At 44.0% G+C, this 15,698-nt stretch overlaps 6 protein-coding genes across 6 annotated transcripts; 3 read left to right on the top strand and 3 right to left on the bottom strand.

Moving 5' to 3' along the window:
- Positions 1-620: 620 nt before the first annotated feature.
- On the top strand, positions 621-2,408 carry TrAtP1_005174 (uncharacterized protein). The gene is made up of 3 exons (XM_014093420.2): positions 621-1,371; positions 1,426-1,540; positions 1,608-2,408. The coding sequence occupies exons 1-3, from the start codon at positions 790-792 to the stop codon at positions 2,234-2,236; spliced, it is 1,326 nt and encodes a 441-aa protein (XP_013948895.1). The 5' UTR covers positions 621-789; the 3' UTR covers positions 2,237-2,408.
- Positions 2,409-2,661: 253 nt separating this feature from the next.
- Positions 2,662-4,406, top strand: TrAtP1_005175 (uncharacterized protein). Its single transcript, XM_014093421.2, has 2 exons — positions 2,662-3,218; positions 3,273-4,406. The coding sequence occupies exons 1-2, from the start codon at positions 2,788-2,790 to the stop codon at positions 4,093-4,095; spliced, it is 1,254 nt and encodes a 417-aa protein (XP_013948896.1). The 5' UTR covers positions 2,662-2,787; the 3' UTR covers positions 4,096-4,406.
- Positions 4,407-4,431: 25 nt separating this feature from the next.
- TrAtP1_005176 (uncharacterized protein) lies at positions 4,432-5,601 on the top strand. Its single transcript, XM_014093422.2, has 3 exons — positions 4,432-4,590; positions 4,648-5,087; positions 5,141-5,601. The coding sequence occupies exons 1-3, from the start codon at positions 4,548-4,550 to the stop codon at positions 5,348-5,350; spliced, it is 693 nt and encodes a 230-aa protein (XP_013948897.1). The 5' UTR covers positions 4,432-4,547; the 3' UTR covers positions 5,351-5,601.
- A 123-nt stretch (positions 5,602-5,724) lies between these two features.
- Positions 5,725-6,669, bottom strand: TrAtP1_005177 (uncharacterized protein; the record flags this gene model as incomplete). The annotated part of the gene is made up of 2 exons (XM_014093423.1): positions 5,725-6,113; positions 6,174-6,669. 2 exons carry the CDS (start codon positions 6,667-6,669, stop codon positions 5,725-5,727), a joined length of 885 nt encoding a protein of 294 aa, XP_013948898.1.
- Positions 6,670-9,368: 2,699 nt separating this feature from the next.
- TrAtP1_005178 (uncharacterized protein) lies at positions 9,369-9,740 on the bottom strand (the record flags this gene model as incomplete). Its single annotated transcript, XM_066112611.1, has 4 exons — positions 9,369-9,371; positions 9,429-9,527; positions 9,587-9,601; positions 9,660-9,740. 4 exons carry the CDS (start codon positions 9,738-9,740, stop codon positions 9,369-9,371), a joined length of 198 nt encoding a protein of 65 aa, XP_065968696.1.
- A 1,430-nt stretch (positions 9,741-11,170) lies between these two features.
- TrAtP1_005179 (uncharacterized protein) lies at positions 11,171-12,260 on the bottom strand (the record flags this gene model as incomplete). The annotated part of the gene is made up of 3 exons (XM_014093424.2): positions 11,171-11,680; positions 11,742-12,197; positions 12,249-12,260. 3 exons carry the CDS (start codon positions 12,258-12,260, stop codon positions 11,171-11,173), a joined length of 978 nt encoding a protein of 325 aa, XP_013948899.2.
- Between the last annotated feature and the right edge of the window lie 3,438 nt (positions 12,261-15,698).

A 15,698-nucleotide genomic window follows, 5' to 3' on the forward strand; every position in this document is an offset into this window, starting at 1 on the left:
ACTTATCTCTGTTTCAAAAAGTTATTGGGAACACTAAAGGGTTCTAGCAATAGAAGAGTAAAAATTAATGCACCATTTTACAAAAAGCTCCGGCATTGAGGATAATCTACAGCACGAATACATGTCTAAGAAATTACAGCGCATGATTAGCGTCCAAGATTTTAAGCGAGTTGCAAACTTTAGTGGTCTGTCAAAAGTCCGGCTGTATTCAGCATGGTTGAGTGACCATTTATCCACAGAATAGGGAAGGACGGATAAACAGGGTGCAACTACGTTGAAAGGCCACTGGCCAAACTGAACGCAAGCTGGTTTGGGAGTAAGTGACAGACAAGTCCAAGATACTATAAAACCATTTGTGGAAACTAAACAGCCGCCTTTTCCCATAGTAAATCGCGGATACTAGTCTTAATAATGATAAAGGCCTATAGGAAAACTACCGTCGTGTAAAACGCTCAATGCCATCACTGGACCCCTGGCAATGCAGTGGATTATGAATTGCGTAAATGCAGTGAAATATCACTCAATGAGGAGACAGCAGATTGCGTGATACTTCCAATATTTCCCACCATTTCTCTGTCACTCGTCGCATGTTGTAAGTTTTTGTCTCTAGTGATAGTATTCTACCATCTCGGTATAATTCTCGGCCGACATTTCTCTTCGTAGAATTGTATGATGCATTGGAAACGTATGAGTATAAAGATGGGCTTCATCTGCTTGTTCGAATCTCTTCATCTCAGCCGCTGCATCCTGAAAGGCAACCATCGCATCACCTAGGTGGTGGCTAGAATCATGAAGCTCCTAGCAACTCTGGCTCTCCTGGCGCCTCTGGTGGCATCGCGCTCTCTAGAAACAGACTCACCAAGTCCACGTACGACTAAAGTCAGTTACGATGGGCACCATCTTTACAGAATAAGAGCTGCGGACCAGAAAGAAGCTGAATTTCTCACGAAACGATTTGCCACGTACCATACAGAGGTCACTTCTCGTGGATTCGAGGTCATTATTCCGCCCAATGAAGTCCGCAGTTTCAACGAACTAGGACTCAATGCTCGTCTACTGAGTGATGACATTGGATCACAAATCCGGGATGAAAGCAAGACGCCAACTTACAAGCGCTCACTACACAAAGTTGGCGAGCTACCAGATTTGAGCTGGTATGATTCATATCATGCGTATGACGATCACCTCCAATACTGGGATGACCTATTGGCTGCCTTTCCAAGGAATTCTAAAAAGTATGATATTGGTTCTTCGTACGAGAACCGTACCATATATGCTTTCCACTTCTTTGGCGATAAGGGCATCAAGGGAGATAAGCCCATCATTTTGTGGCATTCCACGGTCCACGCAAGAGAATGGATTACAACATTGGTATATTTGCCCCGCATCCTATACATTCTATACAATCTAATAGGAAGTTTTCAGGTAATCGAATACTGGGCGTGGCAGCTCATTAACGGACACAAATCAAGGAACTCAGATATAACGAGAATCCTCGACTACTATGACTTCTGGCTTGTTCCATTTCACAATCCCGATGGTAAGTAGAGTCTTGAGTTAATAGCCTCTTACAAAATGCTAATACCGTTCCTGTCTACCCCACGCAGGCTTCTACTATACTCAAACCACTGATCGTATGTGGAGGAAGAATCGCCTGCCTCGCAGCAACACTACCTGTGTTGGAACAGATCTCAACCGTAACTGGAAATTTGAGTGGGGTGGTGAGCCAGGCACGGGAGCCGCATCTACAGATCCATGCGATGAAACTTTCCAGGGTCTGAGCCCGGGTGATACCCCTGAAAATATCGTGTTATCAGGCCTCTCAGACAAACTAGGAGCATCACGGAAGGGAATTCGATCATACATTGACCTTCACAGTTATGGCCAAAAGATTTTAACGCCACCCGGATGGACATGCAACACCTCTCAGTACCCAGCTACGCTTCCTCGGATGCTTGATGTTGCAGAGGGTTTTGCTAATGCTGTACAAGCATTCGACAGCCGCAATGAAACATACCAGTATGGAGCAGGCTGTGATATTGAGTATTATTCGGCTGGTAATGGCCGTGACCACCATTACGGCGCTTATGGCGCGGATCACTCTTGGACTCTAGAATTAGATCCAGTGACATCTAGCCAAGGTGGCTTTGTCCTGCCTCCAGCAAATATTTGGCCTGTTGTCCAGGAACAGTGGGCGGGAGTGCTCTGGCTGCTCAATAACGTTTGGTTCAATTAGTCGACATTATGAAGAAGAGAATATAGAACATTAAATACGCTTTCATTGATTTGACCAATGGACCGTATTTGACATGCTCCTCTTTGGAACGTAAAAAAGAAACATTAGTACCGGCGTATAATTTCTTCATCATCTGTCGGGTTATCATTTAATGACGTATATTTGACTTGACCTTCACAGGTTTCAACGGCTTATAGATGCTAAAGAGGCATTCTCTATCATGCAGTTTTGGCTGTTGAATACATGACATTATTCACTGGATAAAGTAGCGTATTAGCAATCGCAACCAACTCGGCTGCTAGTCTATTTCCTAGCCCATCATATCGTCGCAAACGACTACTTAACATCAGTGCGGGTACGGATTACCTAACGCTCGCAATACTGCATTCTCGTTGAACTTGCGGGGTAGATTCTAACTATTGCAACATACACAGAGGACTGGCCATACCGACGGCAGTGTTGAGACGCACCTCGTGGGGAGGTGTTTTCTCAAATTTAGCACGGATTATTGTATCTAGATCTCCGTTCGGTTGTTGGCCAGAGCCGTAAAAATGTTGCCACCGCATTCTCTTCTCCCATCTAGGATGCTTATAAGGTCTTTGTTGGTGGCCGGGGTTACTAGCCACCCGTTGCTGCTTACTCCCGGGCTGTCCATCCTGAACTTTCTATCTAAACCGCGAGGCCCTCTCTTCAACATGGAGAGAAACCGTATCTTGCATACTATACTGAAAAACCTTCTGTATAACCACTTCTGCGCAGGAGAAAACGCCCGTGAAGTGAAAGCTACGATCCAAAACATAAAGAATATGGGATTCCGCGGCGTAATCTTGACTTACGCCAAGGAAACCTCAGGGAAGTCTTCCAGCGAGAAGGATTTGTCCAATGATGAGTCAAAAGGTGTTGACAGCGAGACTATGGCTTGGCATCAAGGCGTATTACAAACTGTCAGGATGATCGGCGATGGCGACTTTTTGGCATTAAAGTAAGATTTTCCCTCTTCAATGCAAATAGTATCCTAACAAATTTGGGGCAACAGATTAACTGGAGCTGGGGAAGCGGTAACCACTGCTCTTTCTTCTGGAAAACCTCTTCCTGAACAGATGGAGAGCGCTCTGCTCGATGTCTGCGATGAAGCAATTAGTCGCCACGTAAATGTGTTCTTAGATGCAGAGCAGCACCATGTTCAACCAGGCATAGACGAAGTTGCTTTAAATCTGATGCGCCGTTATAACCGAGGTGGCGTAGCTGTCGTATTCAACACGTACCAAGGCTATTTAAAGTCAACGCCACGAATCCTTCTTGATCATTTACATAAGGCGAGGGAAGAACAGTTCGTTATCGGCATTAAATTGGTCCGCGGCGCATATATGAGCACGGAGCCTCGTCATCTCATACAAGATACAAAAGAAGGGACAGACATATCTTACGACAGTATTGCCGAGGGCCTTATTCAAGGGAAATATGCGGATTGGACACAAGACGAGGCTTTCAACTCTCCGAAACTGGAGCTATTTCTTGCAACTCATAACCTCCCAAGTACTCTCAAGGCACAACAGCTGCAAAAATCCCGAATGCATGCCCAATTACCTCTCATTCGAATTCAATATGGCCAATTACTAGGAATGGCAGATGAAGTAAGCTTGACACTTCTTCAGATGAATAGGGAAGACACGTCCGGCAAGCGATTCGCGGCTACTGAAGTATATAAATGTCTTACATGGGGTACGCTGAATGACTGCATCTTTTACCTCTTACGACGCGCGAACGAGAATAAAGACGCCGTGACGAGAACTTTGGCGGAATACAGGGCCTTAAAACGAGAAGTGCTTAGGAGAATGACGAACATCTTCTCATCATAGCGATTGCTACAGGCCACTTGCGAAACTGTTTTGGGTATAGCAGGCTGCGAATGAGAGTTTACTCCTTATAAAAGAAATAGATATAACACAGAAACTCACAAAGCGGTTTATCGCCCCATATGTTGAGTAGTACCAATTCCAAATAATTGCGCAACGATGGACAACTCTCATCCGCTTACCTAACAAAAGGAAGTCCCAAACATGTGCTTTCGAGTGTGAAGCTTTATCTGAAAATCAGCCACTCAGCGGCCTGTGCGGGGTACTCGAGCGTATTATAAAGCATCAAAAGCGGGAAATTGCATCAAGGTGTGCACCGATCACGCATTACTTGCCTATAAAGAGGACGGCATCTTCTTGTCTTTCGACTTTGCATGAGATGATAGCTTTATCTTTTTTATTTAATACATTGAGCGGATAACCTGCACACAGTTAGCAATTACTTTTCGCACGAAATGGCTGCAACTATCAAGCTCTATACCAATCATGGCTGCCCTTGTAGGTTGCTTGCTCTATACAGTGCATGTGTGTAATTGCGCTAATATGGAGTGACAGGGGCTCACCGGGCTCATATTGCATTGAATGAGCTGAAGTTGCCATTTGAGGAAGAAATCATTGACCTGAGCGTTCCTCGTACACAAGAATACCTGGCTATCAATCCCCGCGGTCTTGTTCCCAGCCTTTCGTACAACGGCCAGATCATCACCGAATCTGGGATCGTCGCCCAATTTCTAGCTGATGCTCACCCATCGCATTTAGTCCCCACTGGTGGCACGCCAGAAGCAGCTCTTGCTCGTGCTCGAGTGAATTTCTTTGTCGATACATTTTTCACCAAGGCAAACTCTCAATACCACAAAGCTCTCTTTGCCAAAACAGACGAAGAGGCTGAAGCCGCCTCCCAGGAGTTTTTGAAGCAGCTTGAGAAGGAAGTTGAACCTCTGTTGAGCGACGCGGCTCCGTATTTTGGAGGAAGTAAAACATTGACACTGGCCGAAGTATGTTGCATGAACTTGGAAGATAGAAGATACCGTACTAACTCTGGAAACAGGTCCTTACTGGCTCCTTTATCCTGAGACTACTGGCTCTGCCGAAGAACGGCGTTGGACCAGAGAGCTTGATCAAAGATTTGCCTACTAGAACTCCCAACTTCTATAAGTGGGCCAACGCCGTGATTGAGCATCCGAGCGTGAACAGTATCTGGAATGAGGAAAATGTGGTATCCAAGACCAAGACCATACTTGCGAAACAGAAGGCTTAGATTCATTGTCGCGAAAATTAGTGTCTCGTTATTAGCGAGATAATATAGTCAAATCACATTATGCTAAATAAGAGCAATTTTTTACGAGAGCTGTAGCATAAATAGCATAAGTCGGCGTAAATGTCAAAGCAAGATATGCACATGTACATCGCGCGGCATTTGTATATCGTTGATAATGATCCTGCGCGCCTAGCTATTAGTACGAATAGTATAAGACCACAAACTAGGTAGCTATATATGCGTTACTGGGCCCCCCCATTTGTTCAACATACACTATTCAAGGGCTGACTTCCGGAATGACTTCAATTTATTAATTAAGCCTATTATAAAAAAGATAAGTTGAGGATATGGAAACCTGTCTGTATGCCTCAAGCTCAGTTCTTTTCCAGGTAGACATTGTTGCACACACTCCCAAATACATCCAAGGCATGAGATAAGGATCCTTGGACAACGTTGATCCTGGCGGCCAAATCTTGGCCTAAAGGAAGCGCGGTTTCTGCTTCATGACCTTTACCAACGCCTTCTCCTACAACAACCTCGTAGACGGCTTTCATAGCTTTATCTTTATCTCCATTAGGCGCAAACTTCCCGGTGGACATCACGTCCATGATCTTTTCCGAAAATGATCCTTTATAGTCCTCCGGCGGTGGGTTCTTACCCAGCACTGTAGCGTTGCCCATGCCGGTATTGAAAGTCCCAAGGAGCACGGTCAAGACTCGAACGTTGAACGCCTCGACTTCTTTTGCAAGCGCTTTCGACATACCTAAATGCTATTTAGTATATCTATCTAGATAATAATGAAAAATGAAATAACTTTACGTACAGTCTAATGCGCCTTTGCCGGCCGCATAAGCACCCATTGAAGGATTCGACTCCAGAGCTGCGCCGCTGCTCATGTTGACAATGATGCCAAATCGCCGCTGGCGCATATGCTTAACCGCAGTTCGAATGAGACGGCTTGGGCCAAAGTATAATGTCTCCATTAAGGCGCGAACTTCATTGTCCGTGAAGCATTCAACGGGATTGTAGATACAATATCCAGCGTTGTTGACGAGAACATCCACGGGCTGTCCATGCTGTTCTAGCTCTTCTATGACTTTATCACAGTCAAAAGCGTTGACATCTAATTGGATCCATTTACCGCCTTTGTTTTCAATTTCAGAAACAAGATCGGGTGAGCTGGAAGGATTGCGAGACGAGGCAATCAAGTGATGTCCGTTTGCTTGAACGACGCGGGCTAACGATAGCCCAAAGCCGGATGAGCATCCGGTGATCAACCATGTCAATGGCTTTTTGGGGGTGGAAAATGTAGCCGGCATGTTTATATGATGATAAGGTGTGTAGATTTGTTTGTTGTTGTGAATGTAGTTGCGAAAAGACTGCCGCACCACAGCAGATCCAAATGCTTTATATACTTATCCCCAGAGTCCCGATTCTTCACCAAGCGACCTTTTTTTTTTTCCCTTTCTCATTAACATGATTAAATCCGCTGTCCTCGGATTTAAATGTCTTAATCCCATAAATCCAAGTTGATGCTCACAGCATTGAGATATTTCAACTCCAACAAGTAGAACCCTGAGTTCTAGACAACCGTGTGACATCGAAGTATTTGGCACGGTTTTCCTTTTCTGGGAATCTTTCCGGAGCACGCCCCGCCCCAACCCACTTATATTAAAGCCTGCTATGGGGTACAGCGCTTTAGAAGCAGAAAGCGAATACGCTATCAGATACTTCTTCTCAATGGAACCCGCTTGCAAATGCAATTACAATAGCTTTGAAATGCTAAAGAGACTATCCCGCAAGAGACTGTGATGAACGATACTAAAGAATGATAGACGACATGTTAGAAGATACACAGCGATCATGGTTTCGCACATCAGTAACTATCCACTTATAGAAAGTAGCGATTCTTAAGATAGATGATAACAATTTAACTCATTATTTCCGTTGTAAGCCTGCTTAATTAAGATAGTACAGGTACGCAATGGCCTGATCAATCTTGCTCGCTATAGGAAAGTGTATCATGAGATTTATGCCTAGTCTGTTCTGAACCGTGAAGGACAACAGTAGAGATTCCGCTAATCGCGTGAAACTTACGCGTAGGCCGCATTCTACGCACTATTCAGACTAGTATAAAACTTCACGAGGCCGAATGTACTAGATCGCGAATATCACGGAAGTGAGCGAAGCAAATCATTTTCCTTCAGCGCAAGAGCATCCCCAAAGACTAGGGTGACAGTATCTATCTTTCTAATGCATTTTATCTATCATGGGACTTCACTTTCAAGTTGAAAGAGCACTCGAGTAGCTTAAGTCAGTGAGACACAACATACATGGCTCTTTTACATTATTTACGCATTTATCACTTCCTACAGCGGAGCAAAATAGCTTGAAGCTTTCTAATCACTAGATCTTTATATGATAACATTTTATATATTTTTACCAGTCAAGATATTTTGTTCAGTAGGACTTATCCTTTTATTGTCAAATTGAGTAGCGAATCTTAGCATATAATCTTAGTATATCGGTGTATTGTTCAATCATCATGTAGGAGCAATAGAACGATATTGGCGCATTATCTTTGTATAAAACAAGCAATTTGTTTGCATGCCGAGAGTCCGCGGCAAAATCCAACTAGCAGAGGGAAAAGGGCTGTTTTTCATCAAAATAGACCGTATACCTTGATCGACCGAATAGGTTATCAACTCGATGTGGGCGAAACGTCGATTATTGATCACAAATCGGCTGAAAATTAGGTAAACTCCTGACATTGGTTCCTATAGAGCCTAAGCAAGAATAAGTCAATGTTTATATAATTTTGGGCTACAGTAACTAAGCGAGATCAAAGCTCGGTTCATTGAGCACCGAATAATGCTACTCCTCTCTTGATTAGAAGGCTCCCCCACAATACAAATCTTGGCAGTAGACTCAACATTAGCCGAGAGGATATCGGAGTAAATTAGATCCTCCAATAATATTCACAGGTAGTAAGATGACGGCGCGATGAAATATGACTACTTACAACATCTGGAAGTTAAGCGTTTTACAGCAAAGTTTGAGGAGAGATTGAATGCTCAGCAGAGAAGTCTAGCAAGCCAAGCAGGTAGTAAAACTGCTGGTTTCCAGTAGAGTCTCTTATTATAGGAATGTAATTATGATTTTGACTGCTATATCTTGCTTCTAAGAGAATATAAGAGCGTCAGATGTGGACGTAAAAAGGTAGGGGCTGGGCAAACAATCAAGCGATCTGCAAACGGCGGATAACTTGCTCATGAAAATAGCGCTTGACTAGCCCTGTAAAGCCGCTCGCTTGTAATGCTGTTTTAGTATTCATTTTGCCGCTTCTGTTCTTTGCTTCTATTTTTAGTATTTCCTTTTTAATGGATACAGGATCCTCGTGTTACCATGAGTTGTGAATATTCTTGCTTAGGCAAAAATTGTTCTTCATGCCGATGTTGCCATTTGTCTTGCATTTTCCTTCCAAAGTCCGGTGGCATTGGCCGACTTCCGCTGCAAAATTCACTCTTTAGCGCCATACCGACTTCCGGTTGCTGCGAAACATGATATTCGTGCCTTGAAAATTACCCGGCAAATTGCATTTCCTTCTAGTTTGAAGAACTGCTGGCATTTCTTTAGGTGGGGAGCATGCATGCGTTCCAATAGAGGTAGTATGTACTTCCGTAAGTACGCGAAGCTAAAGTGATGTATTATTATTACCATTTAGCTTGTAATGGACAAGATGCTATGGCCCCCTTCACCGCCAGTGTCGACATCAATTGCATTCTTAATGTGATCTGGATATCAAGCACGAAATTTAGGGTTTATTTTAAATGCTTATATCTATGCTATAATTTAGCCTTCTATGGATACCTTGGAAGCTACGTTCTTGGCTGTAACGCCGCCAAACCCCGTCCACAAGTTTCTTCCAAGCCTCCCAATTTGTCCTATAGGGACTCCCTCGCGTTCTAATCACATACCTTATCTAGCGTTACATCCGTGAGTTCCAGCTGGATTAAGTTTACTAATTGTAAATACTTGTTAGTATTGCTGCAAGCGAGAATTTGATCATTAGCCTTACAGGGCAGTTGCATCCACAAATTTCGCAGCAGGTGGGCTCCTCGAAAGTTCCGCACCCAATGTTGGAGTTATAACAGTTGCCGGCGTCGTGGAGGTCGCTCTAAGCAAAGTTGTTAGATATTGTTACTATGCTTGGACCATTGTAGCCCGTTATCTTACGTCGCAAACGGTGAACTACTCTCTCAAGTTAGCGCTTTGCCCAATGAATTAGAGATATAGTCAATCTACTCACACAGTCGCAGTCAGCTGGTGTAAGGGTGGCGGCGGCGTAAGCAGCGCCAACCAAGACGGTGAAGATAAGATGGAATTGCATTTTGATAGAAAACTTCTTGAAGCTTTATGTCGTAGTGTGACTTTGAAATGCTTTGTATACTTAAGAGCTATTGTCTCTTTTATATTCAAGAGCAAGCTCTTGGTGGATCTATCGGACTTTGGCAGAGTTCGCCGCCGGTTTGACTAACTATCCGACTTCAAACCATTTCTGGCAAAAGTTGAGAACCTTGTGACATTGTATGTGGGTTACAGGCGCTATATAGGGATTGAGCCACATTAGCATGCAAAGTCAATGCGTTACATGAAGGCTTTTCCAAGAGCAGAAGGATGATAGATATGTAAATTAAATTGCTTACCATATGGCGGGCTAACAGTTGTCGGAGCTACAACCCAAAAAACGCCTCAATCCCGTTTCTTAATCATCACTTACTAAGAGAATAAGGATAAAGACTATAGATGATAGAGTAAAAAGAGAAAAAGGCTTCCTTCAACTGAAAGCTGCTTCTGATCGCTTGGCACATGAGCTTCGTCTTGCTTGGAGACCACTAGATCGCGACAGGCTATCTAACAGTGCTTGTAAGCTTTTAAAAGGATTATCTAGACTGCCTCTATCACTATACCGTGACAATACGAAGATGTCATCTCGTTAAGTAATATACGGTACGTCACATGAGTTTATAAGCATCATCGCGCTGCTACATATGTCCCTATGTACAAACCAGCTCACCCACGGAAAGTGTTCATTTGAAAGAAATTTATAAACATGGAAAAGAGAGAGGAATCCTAATCGGCGGGTCAGGGTCGGTTTAACAACATTACCTTGGACAAGATACAACGAGGTATATTTCAGAAGGTATATTCCTCATTATAATACTTGAACAAGATGTCCAATATGGGACCTTTCACCACAGCGTAATAAACTAACGGCCACTAAATATTTTACAAAGCATAAACATGGGTGTTGTTGGCTACTAACACTGCGTCAGGCCTGTCATGATGCTACTGAGTATATTTTAAAGCGAAAGTAAGCCTAGACTAGGCAAAGTACAGCAGCTTGCTTGGATTAGAATGTTTAAAAGTACAGGAGCAACTAGGTTTAGATGCTACCTTGACAAGTAGCCAATTGGCCAGGTTTTCCAGGTTTTCCAGGTTTTCCAGATTTTCCAGGTTTTTCTCGTTTTTCTCGTTTTCTTCCTTTCTTTTGCTATAATTTGCTCAACATTAATTTGTCCAAGCGCAGTCTGAGGCCTCAAATGTGGTGCAATTCCCAGCTACTAGCACAATGTTCAAATCCTCAAGCGTAGACTCAAGCATAATAGCAATAAACTTTTCATATAAATGTACTCATAAAACAATGCTATTTACAAATCCCAAGTATTTACACTCATATGAGATAAATAAGTTACCAAGAAACCAAAAAAATATGTACGTCAACTGTATCGAATATGGACAAACAAGCATCAGCGTTTCTTAGTTGGTAACAATGCCACAGCTGCTGGGGTCGTTATCGCAGTTGCACTGGCTTGCTGCATTGACCCAGCCGGTCAGTCGGTTGGCAATATCACTAGCATAGCAGTGAGTAGCAATGCCATCCTGAAGGTTGCCAGTGCCGGCGAAAATGGAGCCCGAGTTGTAAATACGAGCAGCTCGGTAATAAGCCGAAACATCGCTTCGGCCAGACTCGTTGATGCAGTTGGCAATGCCATCGCCGTCGTTGGTACCAGCAGTGCCCTCGCTGATCATCTGGTAGATGGTTGCTGAGGGGCAGGGGTTCTGGACAATAAGGTTGCCATTGGCATCGACGTCGTTGCAAGTGGCAGCGCCATTGTGATCTTGCATCAGGCCGGGGTTTCGGACTCCAAAGTTGGAGGTGTTGACACGGACACAGCCGTGAGACTCCTGCATAATGATAGCCAAGATCATACGGTGGTCGACACCAGTGGCGGCAGCGGCCATTTGAATACCATCCCAGATAGCACCCTATAATAGTCAATTAGTTTCTGCTTGCCGCTACCATTAAAACGAGGCCTTGACCACATACCACTTCTGGGCCACTGTCATTGGCCTGGGGAGTCGCCAAGTTTTGGCAAGAAGCAAACATCTGGTTCTTGTAGTTGTTGAACATGTTCTCGAAGGAGACCCATCGGCTCTGATCAGGCCAACCGGCGCCAGTGCTTCCATCGCCGAAGTACATGGTGTACTGGTCGACGCCGTCACCAACGCCATCTGTGATGTTGGAGTTATCGAATCGGGCAAGGCCGTTAGTGACTTGCTCTCCCGTGGCTCTCACTCTGAGCTTGCCGCCATTGGCCGCGGGTGCATCAGAAGTCTTGGAAGCCGGAGCCTTGCTGGACTTTGAGGGCATGTAGTTGCCACCGTTGGGCTTCTTGGGAGAGAAATCAACGGTGTCAGGGACGGGCGCGGTAGGGCCTTTGCCAATAGAGGGAGGGTAAGGCGTGGCCATGGCGGCGCCAAGCAGCAGAGAAGCAACAACAGCCTAAACAAGTTATTAGCTGAGTTCAAGATGCGGTAGATGATTCCTACATACTGATTTGACCATTTTGACTGATTGTTAAGTTTGTGGAGGAGTGTATCAGTTGATTGAAGCTGCTGAATAGCTGGCGATGCTGATCTTGTTCTTGTGAGAGTGATGAGGATTGAATCGAGGAGCGAGATATCTGCTCATTATATATTCACGACTGTTACTGATGAGCTTCAAAATGCCTATTCGTGAATTTGATTCCAACTTCCTCTTCCAGCAAACCTCGTCTCAAGATTATTATTACATTGTTGTAGGGCTTACTTTGTGTTCCGTTTGTCGACAACTGTAAGTTCTTAATCGAGTTAGATGTTTACCAGCGGGCTGGCATATCATCAAGCTTCCAATCTAGGCAATCGTGCAAGGTCCAGTTCTTTAGCTTGTCAAAACTTCGAGATGGGTTTGAAGCTACTACCAATTCAGACACAGTTGTATATTAGGCGCCCGAGAATAGTAAGCTACAACAAGTACCGTTAGAAGGGCGAATCCTCCCATTTTGGGTCGGATAAAAATGTTCCGAAATGCTACGCTACGCTCAGGCAGCGCCAATAGCTCGGTAGTATACCGAGTGCTCACTACGCGAAAAGTCGATCTCGATCTCAATATCTTAGATCTGTAGTAATACTACAAGAGGCACCCTACAAAACATACGACAACTACTTTTTGACCTTTTGTTGTACCACTGAGATGCGCCATGCAGGTCGATGTAGCTCAGAAACGTTGTAAGTGGAAGCACAGTCCCATAGGGCGAAGATCTGCACGGATGAAGCCGGATTTGCGAGTCCCATACTACACGAACGTTGGAAATAATTAGTCCATCCAGCTGATGAGACTGTATACTACCAACCTTGTCAACTACATTTCGGGTGTAGGCGGTCGAACAGCTGCCCCGAACCGCCCCAATTGGTGGAGTTTAGGGCGAAGTTAGGCATACGAAGAGGCTCTGGTAGTCAGGGGCACGTAGTCTTAGCTCAGCCTCGGCACCTCCTACGGCCAAATCCCACTTAGTGCTGCAAGAGAGTAGCCCCAATTGGCAGGTAATGGCATCTACTGTAAGCCTTCGCTTTGTAAGGACGTGCCGAGTTTCAGTTTGCCAAGTCCAGCACTGTTAATTCAAAATTCTCGGGGAAAGTAGCCAATAATACACTTTCTTCTCGTACTGTATGAGTAAGACCTGGCGATGTTACGACCGAGTTGCTAACAGAGTCACCATAATGATGATCGGCGTTGATATTACTCGGTACGTGAAAGTCGGACCCAATAGATTACTGAGCACGGGTGATACGGTCTAACACGAGGTTGTAAAGTGCTTACTGACTCATCTGCCCAACAATTTAGGTAGAGGTTCACTCATTTTCTAGTGCCTATTAGAGCCATTTCTAGAATCATGTTGTCTTGTTTACAAGACAGCTTATCGAATGCAAAACGTTAAGATCGTTTGGACTACCGAATCTCCAGATTCTGGGTTGCTAGATGCGGATGCAGTAGCAGCGGAAAATACTAATCTCAGATGCATACAGCCCGATAAATTAAATTACTTGTACAGCTTCTGCATCTGGGATACATTGCAGCCAAGCCACATGACCTTGTCTCTGTGGTTCATGCGCAACTTTGCCCAGCCAAGCCCCTGCGTGCAAGTCATTGTGGAGTCTCGGGGCATCGCGATGTTTGTCCATTGCTGCCTTGTCTTGAGAGATCTCAGCTCCTCCCCGATACAGACATGCCGACGGAATTTAAACTGAGCGCTTGCTATTTCCCGCAGCCTTCATATACCGCATTAGATACTTGTGGAGAGCGGCTGTAAAAGAAATCCCCGTAATTTTGCCACCTTTCTTACATATCCCTGCAACGATCATGGAAGAGGCAGGAGCTCGGACTCTGCCCGCACTGATGCAGACAATTTGGGTCAGCTCAAGGGCATGTCCGAGGCGGTTCCAAGTGTACCTGGTCATTGCTATTTTTATACGAGCATTATATACACCATTGAACGCATTCGAGCTTTGCTCTTGGTATATACTTGCTTGTACTGTGATTACCCTAGAATTTATATACGTTTTGTCTTTTCATGATTAGCCTTAGTCTGCAACCATCATGGCTCTAGACTTATAAAATGTAAACGTTTGGCAGAGATAGCCGATCATGACGGTATTGAACAAAAGAGGTTTTTTTTTTTTTTTGTAACGAAAGAATGAAATGAAATGAAATTATATCGAGGGACGGCTTGTCAAGAAAAGTCCAATGCCCACATAAGCATAGTAGCTAGTCTAGAAAGTGCGGCAGAATTCGCTGCTCCAACGTTACATACCACGCTATATTCAGCTGATCATACTGCCACCACACAAAAAACTCTTCGTATGCCTATTTCTATAGTTGTAGCAAAGTTATCGCAGCAGCAGCCATCTAAAACCCTATCACCTTAGGCGTTTTCATCTTTGATAAAACTGGGAGTAACTATACCTATGCAGGTAATCCAACTAATTTAAAGGGCCTCCTCTTACCCTTTTAGGCAGCTTGAGACCCAAGGGCGCGCGCACTCTGATTCTTTGCAGACCGTATTAGTTTGGGGCGATATTAGAGTACGTAATAGCAGAGTGATTTTAATCAGCTGCAATAAAATATTCGGTGTATGTTGATACTTGATACCTGACTCATTTTGCGTGATCTCCTACCAGGATTACTAAAAACTAAAATCCGATATTCAGAACGGCGTTAATAAGAGACGGGGTGCTGCTACTCTTCCATAAAGTATATTGACATTTTGTTAATCCTCCAATAACAGCATGCAATCTAAGGTATAAATAACAGGGACAAGTCAAATGGCAGGTATTGTTATGTTCTTTGAATCCATCAATAACGTCTGGTTGTCCCGTCTATTTCGCTACTTACTGTCTTACTTTAATCAGCTCCATTGGATTTGTCCTATCAGCGATCCACCGGTACAGCTGATGGATCTAAGATCAGGACATAAAGCGAACTGTTTTGTTATAAATGTTCCATTTGATCTTGCAATCATCTAAATAGCAAATACACATGTTTGTATTAACCACGTTATGTCCTGCCCCGAGATGTGGCAATCGTAACTGCAATACCTACTAGAATTTTCCATATTGAGTTCTATTCAACAGTAACACCATTGTGAGGATGCATACTAAAAAATCTTAATGTTTTCACACTTGTTGGGGGTGACGTACCGTTTGTATGGTGTGAGTTAGCCACGATCGGTAGTATTGCAATCCACGCCATATGCGACCATCCATTATAAGGGTCATACATTGGGCACTTTCCTATTTTGGCCACGTGTATATGTAAGCTTTTCCCTCTTCTCGCTCTTGAACTTTACGATTTGTAACAGCTTCTGGTATCTTTTATAATACCCCTTGTCTATGAATCAAGCAGCCAATTTTGATGCATGTCGCTTCAGATGAAAGCTCGATCTACAGTGTGCTTTCAATTATTCAT

The sequence above is a fragment of the Trichoderma atroviride genome, chromosome 2, assembly GCF_020647795.1.
Source record: "Trichoderma atroviride chromosome 2, complete sequence".
Classification (NCBI taxonomy): Eukaryota; Fungi; Ascomycota; class Sordariomycetes; order Hypocreales; family Hypocreaceae; genus Trichoderma; species Trichoderma atroviride.

Bases quoted from the DNA above. Each gene is read 5' to 3' on its own strand.
- TrAtP1_005174 (XM_014093420.2), top strand. From the start codon at position 790: ATGAAGCTCCTAGCAACTCTGGCTCTCCTGGCGCCTCTGGTGGCATCG. The intron at 1,372-1,425 runs GTATATTTGCCC...GGAAGTTTTCAG, and splicing joins GAGAATGGATTACAACATTG to GTAATCGAATACTGGGCGTG. The intron at 1,541-1,607 runs GTAAGTAGAGTC...TACCCCACGCAG, and splicing joins TCCATTTCACAATCCCGATG to GCTTCTACTATACTCAAACC.
- TrAtP1_005175 (XM_014093421.2), top strand. From the start codon at position 2,788: ATGTTGCCACCGCATTCTCTTCTCCCATCTAGGATGCTTATAAGGTCT. The intron at 3,219-3,272 runs GTAAGATTTTCC...TTGGGGCAACAG, and splicing joins GGCGACTTTTTGGCATTAAA to ATTAACTGGAGCTGGGGAAG.
- TrAtP1_005176 (XM_014093422.2), top strand. From the start codon at position 4,548: ATGGCTGCAACTATCAAGCTCTATACCAATCATGGCTGCCCTT. The intron at 4,591-4,647 runs GTAGGTTGCTTG...ATGGAGTGACAG, and splicing joins TACCAATCATGGCTGCCCTT to GGGCTCACCGGGCTCATATT. The intron at 5,088-5,140 runs GTATGTTGCATG...CTCTGGAAACAG, and splicing joins AAACATTGACACTGGCCGAA to GTCCTTACTGGCTCCTTTAT.